The following is a 9,229-nucleotide window of genomic DNA, read 5'->3' as shown; positions in this document are numbered from 1 at the left end:
TTAATAAGGTGATTTCATAGTGACCGAGTTATTTGCACTCAGTCAGCAGTACTTGCCTTCGCCATAGCAGACCTCGGACAAATCACCGGAATAATATGAAATCAACTATTTGATAACATTATAATATTTACAACTGTTTACACTTGTTTTAATCTTATGTAACCATACATATATTCTCTTCGTGATATATATTAAGACGTATTTTTTTTCTGCTCCTCAAAATTAAAAAAAAATCAATTCACTAAATAATGCATGACACTTCCACTGTAAATGAAACTTTCAGCGCATTTCCCAACACCTAACTTCAAGAGTGGAGAAAGTTTGTGAAAGTTTGTGAACAACGCTTGAGGAGCTGTTGTCGGTTCTTCCTTGTTGACTTCTAAGTCAAAGATCGGATCTTGTGGTTCATTTTTAGGGTCCCTTTCATGGCGGACCGCCAGGGAGCCATTTGTTTATATAAATTGTATACTGAATTTTTGCGATCCGTTGATTTTGAAGAGGTTTTATGAAGCATAACCATCATAAGCTATGTAGATGAACGGAAAAGAAACATAAATCAATTTGTATATGCCAGTTTATATATAATCAAATGTGTTTTACCATGTGTTTGCTATAACTAGTTGTGAATACAGTTTTGATAAACTGTTAGCACGGAGTTAAAGTAAACACATCAACGTCACCAGTGATTCAAAGGGCATTTTTAAAATATGGTTCTAAAATCATTTCTTTCAGAATTTCCTCTTGTCCATAAAAGTAAAATAATAATACTCTTTTGGACCCATTTAATCACAGATGACTTGCAATCCTAATCATATTCAACTTCGTTGATGACATGAACATACAATATTACAAATACAACAAAAGGTTCAATATTACCTAGACGTGAAATATAGTATAAAACAACAACAACAACATAATATTATACGAATGCAATATGATCCGTTCACAAAATATCTTACTTGTGCAAGAAATGTCCATCTGGTGACGAAGTTAAGAATCCCATTCGCGGAGATGATCAGGGTAAGGTGAAGGTAACGTCTTTTGTATAGTGCATCCTTGGTCTCGTGTTTGTTCACAAAATAGTTCTGAAACAATTTCACGCACTACCATTTCCTTCTTTTCAAATGTGCGAACTGATGATGCAACTTTTTATGCCCCCGAAGGTTGGCATATTAAAATCGCACCGTCCGTCCGTCTGTCCGTCGGTCCGTCCGTCCGTCCGTCCGTCCGGCTCTGTAACTTTCCCTTGTATGGACAGATTTTAAAATAACTTGCCACATGTGTTCCACATACCAAGACGACGTGTCGTGTGCAAGACCCGTGTCCCTACCTCAAAGGTCAAGGTCACACATAGTGTTTATTCACAATGGAGTGCTGCATATAAGGACAAAGAGTATAGGTTGTCGTGTCCGGGCTGTAACTTTCCCTTGTATGGACAGATTTTAAAATAACTTGCCACATGCGTTCCACATACCAAGACGACGTGTTGCGTGCAAGACCCGTGTCCCTTTCTCAAAGGTCAAGGTCACACTTATTGTTTATTCACAATGGAGTGCTGCATATAAGGACATAGAGTATAGGTTGTCGTGTCCGGGCTGTAACTTTCTCTTGTATGGACAGATTTTAAAATAACTTGCCACATGTGTTCCACATACCAAGACGACGTGTCGCGTGCAAGACCCGTGTCCCTACCTCAAAGGTCAAGGTCACACATAGTGTTTATTCACAATGGAATGCTGCATATAAGGACAAAGAGTATAGGGTGTCGTGTCCGGGCTGTAACTTTCCCTTGTATGGACAGATTTTAAAATAACTTGCCACATGCGTTCCACATACCAAGACGACGTGTCGCGTGCAAGACCCGTGTCCCTACCTCAAAGGTCAAGGTCACACATAGTGTTTATTCACAATGGAGTGCTGCATATAAGGACAAAGAGTATAGGTTGTCGTGTCCGGGCTGTAACTTTCCCTTGTATGGACAGATTTTAAAATAACTTGCCACATGCGTTCCACATACCAAGACGACGTGCCGTGTGCAAGACCCATGTCCCTACCTCTAAGGTGAAAGATACACTAAGTGTTTATTCACAAGGGAATTCTGAATATAAGGACATAACAGTGTAGGTTGTCAAGTATGGGTGGTATTTTGTATGTTCAGAGGCAATTTAAAATAACTTGCCATATGTATTTGACACGTAAAGGCAAGATCAACTTTTCATGTACTGACCTTATTCGTAGGTCAATGTCACATTCGGGGGCATTCGTCACATACTGTGACAGCTCTTGTTATTCCTTCTTTTTATATTTCTGTATTGATATTGCTGTGTATCGATTGGATTTACTTACCACTCAATGATAATATTTTGCTCTTAAGCAAAAATGGTCTTGTTAACATCGTGTTGGACGTCAACGCAATGATAAAACTTTTTTCGGAAATATATTGTCAGAATTGATATATTATAATTGATACATAATATAGAAAACAAATACAAGCTCGCACAAAAGTGTTTATACAAGAAAACCTATACCGGTTGTCATCGTGACTTCCGCAAACTGTAAGGCCCTAAGTCCATATTGAACTTTGGTCGAATGTTCATTATTATATAAATAAACAGTATCCCATGGCTAGTTATAAAAAGTTTGATCTTAAATAAAGTTAACTTTATTTGGTAAAAATAATATTGAAATGCATTTTTGTGGGAAATTTTAATTATATTTTTTCAGTTTAACTCTTTTTTAAATTTAGTTATATTCAAAACAAGCAGAATATGCGTCAATAGAAACGAACCAGATTTTGTTTTATATTAATTGATAATTGTATATGTTATCATTAATTAGGTTTTTAACTATACAGTTTATCCATTCTTATTGCATTTTTATACCTCGTGCTATAGAGAAGGGTGCCGTTTTTATAGAGATGCATAATCTAGTTCGGAACTCTAAAGTCATGGACTTTCGCCTTCTTTTCGTTCGGGAAAAACGGTTTCCTGACCTTAGATTATTTTTGATATTCAAAACAAACAATAAGCACATGTTATGTTCATACTACTTTCTTACACACGTTTCATGGCCTTGTTTACAAATTAATATCCGTTATTCTTTTTCTTGTTCGTGTTTAACCTCGCGTTCTCGATCTACTAGCGACTTGTTCCCAATTCTACCAGAAGCAGTTGAGATCCGTCCAAAGAAATATGTAAAATCCACAAACATACTCATATTTGGGCTAAGGCTTATCGTCTCGAACGCTCAGACATATTTTCTGGAGAGTTAACGATCTCCACTGATATACATTAGGATCTGTGCTACAGTTTGGGGCCGGTATTCATAAAACATCATCAAGTCTTTTCTCATCTTAAGTCGATTTCTTAAAAGTGTCATACTTAGGGTAAGTTTAAACAAAACACGGAGTGATTTTCGGAAAAAATAGTTAATTCAATAGAATCAACGGAAATAAAGTATTTTAGAATGTATTAGGTTATTATAGCAAATGACCAAGGATAAACCTCAGTTAGGAAAATGACTTAAGTTAGAAAATGACTTAAGATGTTTTTATGAGTACCGACCCTGGATGAAAGGTTTAGCTATTGTTGGTAAATTGGAAGTTTGTGTGTTCCTATGATACATTTTCTCCAACATGAATATATCCCGGGAACAATGAAAGGACTTTTCGTGCTTTCGGTAAATGGACGGAGTTTTGGAGCTTGGTTGTAGAGTTGTTTCATGTATGTTCGTGTATAGTCTAGTGTGCTACATAGATTCAAACATGCTGAACCAAAGAGCAATACAGCAAAATAAATAAATAAAATTTATTGTTTGTATTTGAATACTTATTTGAGAAGCATGAACACATTTTTTTCGAATGTATACGTGGCATACATGGCTTTTTTCATCCAAATGGTTTATTTTACTTGTAATAATTGTTTCTGGTAATATTTGTTTAAAAAGATATAAATTCACTTATTTTATCACAGAGCATAGCAATTTTATCCATTTTACAAGAAATGCAATGTAGTTGTTTTAATACATTAGAAATATAGATGAAGTACGGGGTCTTTCTGCATAGCATTCGACTTAAGGAAGACCAGTGCACGAGATTCATGTGTCATTATGAGCGGTGTTCAATGAAACCCGGACATAGGCCTTTAGAATAATGTATAAAATAAACCATTAATGTATAATGTTATATTTAAAATTTGTTTTCCAACTTCCGGTAGACTAAAATAATTTTGTTGGATATTTTTTACCTTACATTGAGAAGGTAGATTAAAGTTAATTGATTGTTAAGGATTATCATTCTTAATATTCAATATGTTATAGAATGTGGCCTCGCCTTCGCCAACTCTTATTTTAAATCAAAATGAAAAATTGGTGTGGCAAAAATATGTACAGAGAAAGACACTGTTAAGTTCCGGGTTACAACGGATCGTCCGAAATCTTGACATGGCAGACCCATAAATTGTATGTCATGGCAAGATCTTGTAATATGTCCGAAATCTATTGCGGGTGGTCACGAGTGTTACGAAACATTGTCGATGGTTTGGCAATGTAGACGCGACAGAAAAAAAATTGTTATGGCAATGTCGTTGTTGTGTCTGTTGCCTGTAAATTGCTCTTAAAATGGAAACATCCGAGTTCTGACCTAATTTTAAACCATTTTTTGTAAATTTATTGTATTCTGCAAATTCAATTCAAGTTTGTATTCGAAGTGCGAGAACTCTGGTAACAGGTCGAAAATCCACCCTGTTTCAGCGACGATACACATATTTTATTTCCATGCGTTCTTTCGCCTGAGGTTAATACCCCTTAAAACAAAATTACATTAAGAGACTAACGCAGACCACCGCACGACAGAATTGCGATGTTGTGGGAGCATCTTAGGAAATATAATATTAGTGTGACAATTTTGCAACTCTTTCATGAAAGTCGTAGATGTTTGACTAAAAAGAAACAAAATACCCACGACAAAATATGTATCGCACGATAGTCGCAAGAATATCGTAGGACCGACCCACGACAATAACAAGACATAGATACCACACCAAATCATCGAACAAAAAAGTGCATGTCCAATTCTAACTCACAACGACACGTCGATGCCACCTTGCTAAAAACATTCGTAGGACTGTCTTGTGACGACCATCGATGATCCCCGATTTGCCAAAATGTTCTGTCGTGTCGTTGCATGAATTCATTGTTGGTTCAGTATAACCATGCCTTTACACATGGCCAGCATGTAGGTGGGTCTGGTTAGAATGATACACCTGACCACGAGCGAAGAAGGAACTCTATTTTGATTGTTTTATAATATATTAAACCTGTATTAAATTGTTTTATTGTCATAATTGTAATAAAAACATGTGTCACATTTCTTCATGATCGTGTTTCTATATAATTATACAATATGTTTGCCTGAATCCTATAAATAAACGAATGTATTGGACTTAATCGGAATACAAAACTCCAAACAAAATTCAGACCTACCTATAAAGAACATTCTACAACTGTTAATATTAGGCATTTTACAAAGATGGCGTTGTATCTAATCAACGGCCAAACATCACAAAGTCAACTACAATATTTACACAGACAAAGAACTATAGACTTTTGGCGAAAATGACACAAAACCCCATTATGGACAGATCAGTAAGAAATTGATAAACTCCATGTATGTGGTGGATCAACGAAAAATAATTACATGGCTTTCAAACAGTAGACTAAATAACTGTAATGTTAAAGGTTGTTCCCGCTTAAACCTTGAAATAAAACCAGGTAAAAGAATGCGCTGACGAATGTGTTGAGTATTCCATATACGACTGGGATAATTTTGATTCATATCTCAATTCATATGCAATCTCATTAACGCAAGTATTAAGGAAGAACTGTCATGGCCCTCGGCTATCGGCATGACTTCATCCGGCATCGAGTTCCATCATCGCTCTGTTCGGGTTTTCGTCCCCTGCCCCGTCCCAGCAGGGATCAGTCGCGTAATGCAGCTCCGACACAACTACATCTCCGCCGCAATCTCCGAGCCTCAGCTGGGTTAATTTTGGTTTCGCAGCTCCAAAATCGGCCAAGCCACCGCTTGATTCACGATTCACGATTCACCAACATCCCCCTACCTCAACAGGGCTGAGTCCTGTATAAAAGCTCCAAGACTAGCCAAGTCCTCGACTCTAACTAATCATAAACATCCTCCTATCTCATCAGCTTCAAATCACTCCCCCAACACCCCATACCTCAGCAGGGCTTAGTCCGATCATGCATCTCTACGGCTGCTCCGTCCCCTGCGCATAATAGCTTCTCCGCTGCGCCTTTAGCACTCTTCTCTTTAACAAAAAACACTTTGAACTCAAATAGGACTTGTTGTTGTAAGAATACTGAATAGTTTATTGTTATTAAGGCAAATAAATTTATTTTATTAACGTTTACGATGTATTCACTGTTGTTGCTATAGCATACTAAAACTATCACTTCACTTATAAGATGGAACATGTTAGATGCATAATATAAAGTGGATGATAACTTTGTTTTGAAACGCGGCAAGTAAATGAGCCAATTTAGTACTTTGTTTCTTTACGTACCTTTTCCAGCCTGTCTGTATGACGCAGTCTCCTTGACGGAAGTGGCGACCCGGAAGAAGGCTAAATGGACGTACACCAGCAGGACAGTGATGGCAAAACCCCCATAAATCCGGAATGTCAACACCGGCCCAAGGCCCGTTCCGGCGTCAAACAACTGCCCCGTCACCAAACTTCCGATACCCTTGCCTAAAATTGAAACATTGAAACATAGTAAAATTAACTATAACTATTGACATCAAATGAGACCACATTTACTTCAAAATAAAACTAAAAGATTTAATTAGGGGCGAAACAGCTTCGTCATTCGTGAATAATAGATAGGCAGGTGCTCAAAATATAAACATAAATCCGTGCTTGATATGCATAGGCATGTTCAATGAGAATACAGTTTAAAAGCATAATGACTCAACATTATAGGTGTACGTCGTATCAATAAACACCTATAATAACATCATACCGAATCCGAAGTATAGCCCGCCGACGAGTCCCTGTGCGGTGGCGGACATCCCTTCCGGTGAGATCTCGCTGGCGAAGGAGGAGGCGGCGGCGTACATGAGTGCAAACGTCAGGCAGTGTAGTAGCTCAACCGGAAGTACGTACCACGGTCCCGGGATGATGGAGTAACAGAAGAAACGGATGGCGTAGCCAAAACAGGCGATGTGCAGACAAGACATGTGACCGATACGCTTGATTATTTTGCCGGCGAATTGCAGCATGATTATTTCCGGCACACATTGGAATACTAAGCAGAGTCCTAGGATTTTTTGAGAAGCGCCTAACATTATGAGATACCAGAATAGAAACGCTTCGATAACACCGTTCATGATACCGTAACATGCCATAGCTATCAGGAACACAACGACTTTGGGATATTTTAACAACCCTAGGATGTTTTTGAATAATTGTCCACAGTGGATGTTTTCCGATAGCTTTAAAAAGTATCCGACTACGCACGAACTTATTAATAGGGCCAGGAAAATGTAGAATGAAACTGAATAGTCAACGTTGTTGGTGTTTTGGCTGATAGCGTCCATAACAAACGTTGAAGCGACGGCAAAGATGATGTAGCCAACAGTCCCCCAGAGGCGTTGACGACCCCACGAACCGCGCTTTTCACCGAGAATATCGTATGCTATAGCGGCAATAAGATTTTTTACAGGGGAAATCGCTATGTTGCAGAACAAAAATATTATTAAAAATATCCAAAATGTCTCGCTTAGTTTGTCATCACTACTTATAGTGCTCATACATTTCTGGTTGATTTCTGGTGTACAGTGAAAGTTGCAGTTGAACACAGTTTCGGATTCACATAGAAGTTGCCAGTAATTTGTGCCGTTAAATGTCAGATTCTTAAGATCATAATCTGCATGCGTGGCTTCTATACGAGCTATTTCCCATCTGAATTTCATTTGCGAGTATGCCCTTAACGTCACTTTGAAACATGACGTCATCACCTATATTCACAACACTTCCACAAGTTACGCCACTCAACGTCCCAACATCGGCTGTAAAGCACGTGCTGCCTGCCTTTATCGAGTCTCTTTCTACAGAACACTGAAACACACATGTTTTCGAAATTTCAGTAAAATTATTGGCATCTAGAGCTTGTTTAAAACCAATCTCACAACCACCATGAGCGACCATGCAATCCCTGATAAAAGAATCATCATGTGAACACTGCATATGGACCGTTATTGCATGGGCAGAATTGTCGTGCGTTTGCTTTGTTGGCGTCAAAAGTAGAAGATTATACAATACTCCAGTTAGTAACACACATACGATAAGCACAGCCTTATGGTTCTGTATCTTGTCAGAAAGAACCCCAATAAGGGGCCGCACGAAGAAGGCGACGAAGGGCATGACCCCGTAGATGATACCCGTCTCTGTCGCGGACAGTCCCAGTTGGCGCATGTATACCGGGATGAAGGGAAGAATGGCACCCTGTCCTGTACAGAACAAAATAAATAATTAACTTATATTTCTAAGCTAGTGGCCATGTCTGATAAGTCATGATTAAAAACAGCGTGAGTTTTATATACTTTAAAATGCAAATATCTGCTTGAAGCACTCTCAGTTTATCTCGAGTATACTTCTCACAATATCACTCAATCCATTAACTTTTATTACATATAAAGACTATAAGAATAATTGAAAAATGAAAAATTAAATGCTTTTTACCCGCAAAAAAGAAGAAGTACATCAGTTTGACGGGAAACAACTGTCGGTTAACTTCTCCACATGGTAAAGCCATCCTTTCGTCTGTTTCAAGTTCAGTTGATAAAATGTTAAGCTAATTGAATCCGTGTTTAATCTTACTTCCATCCAGTTTCAATTGACATGCTTGAGTCGAGGATTGTTTGAAAACTAAACCGTATTCAATTTGAATGATATTAAGTTTGTTTTCATAAATGTCCGTTGTATTTTACTGTATGTCATGTCTGTTAAGCTTGCGTTTAACCCTTTATAGATAAGCTCATCCACTTGAAATAACTAAATGGGACAGTTTTTGTCACGTGATTTTGATACCTGAAAGGCGAAGTGAATGCGTATCATTTCTGCGGATGCATACGTCTAAGAACTCCTCGGCCATTTTCAATCGAATACATTGACGGTTTATTATTCTAGCATAAAATGGTTTTTGCACACAT

General features: G+C 37.9%; 1 protein-coding gene across 1 annotated transcript; it reads right to left on the bottom strand.

Moving 5' to 3' along the window:
• Window positions 1-6,237: 6,237 nt before the first annotated feature.
• LOC128225694 (major facilitator superfamily domain-containing protein 6-like) lies at window positions 6,238-8,886 on the bottom strand. Its single transcript, XM_052935602.1, has 5 exons — window positions 8,760-8,886; window positions 8,036-8,527; window positions 7,039-7,749; window positions 6,582-6,767; window positions 6,238-6,326 (listed from the first exon to the last, which is right to left on the bottom strand). The coding sequence occupies exons 1-5, from the start codon at window positions 8,830-8,832 to the stop codon at window positions 6,238-6,240; spliced, it is 1,551 nt and encodes a 516-aa protein (XP_052791562.1). The 5' UTR covers window positions 8,833-8,886.
• Between the last annotated feature and the right edge of the window lie 343 nt (window positions 8,887-9,229).

Source organism: Mya arenaria, chromosome 3 (genome assembly GCF_026914265.1).
Source record: "Mya arenaria isolate MELC-2E11 chromosome 3, ASM2691426v1".
In the NCBI taxonomy this organism is placed as follows: domain Eukaryota; kingdom Metazoa; phylum Mollusca; class Bivalvia; order Myida; family Myidae; genus Mya; species Mya arenaria.
Note: the sequence above shows the minus strand (reverse complement) of the source record. Positions and strands in the feature narration are given on the sequence as shown.

What these genes read in the sequence shown, in the direction of transcription:
- LOC128225694 (XM_052935602.1), bottom strand. Translation starts at nt 8,832, where the DNA reads ATGGCTTTACCATGTGGAGAAGTTAACCGACAGTTGTTTCCCGTCAAA. An exon ending in GTACTTCTTCTTTTTTGCGG is followed by an intron (nt 8,528 to 8,759) that starts GTAAAAAGCATT and finishes TGTTCTGTACAG; the next exon opens with GACAGGGTGCCATTCTTCCC. An exon ending in TGGAAGTGTTGTGAATATAG is followed by an intron (nt 7,750 to 8,035) that starts GTGATGACGTCA and finishes TCTGCAACATAG; the next exon opens with CGATTTCCCCTGTAAAAAAT.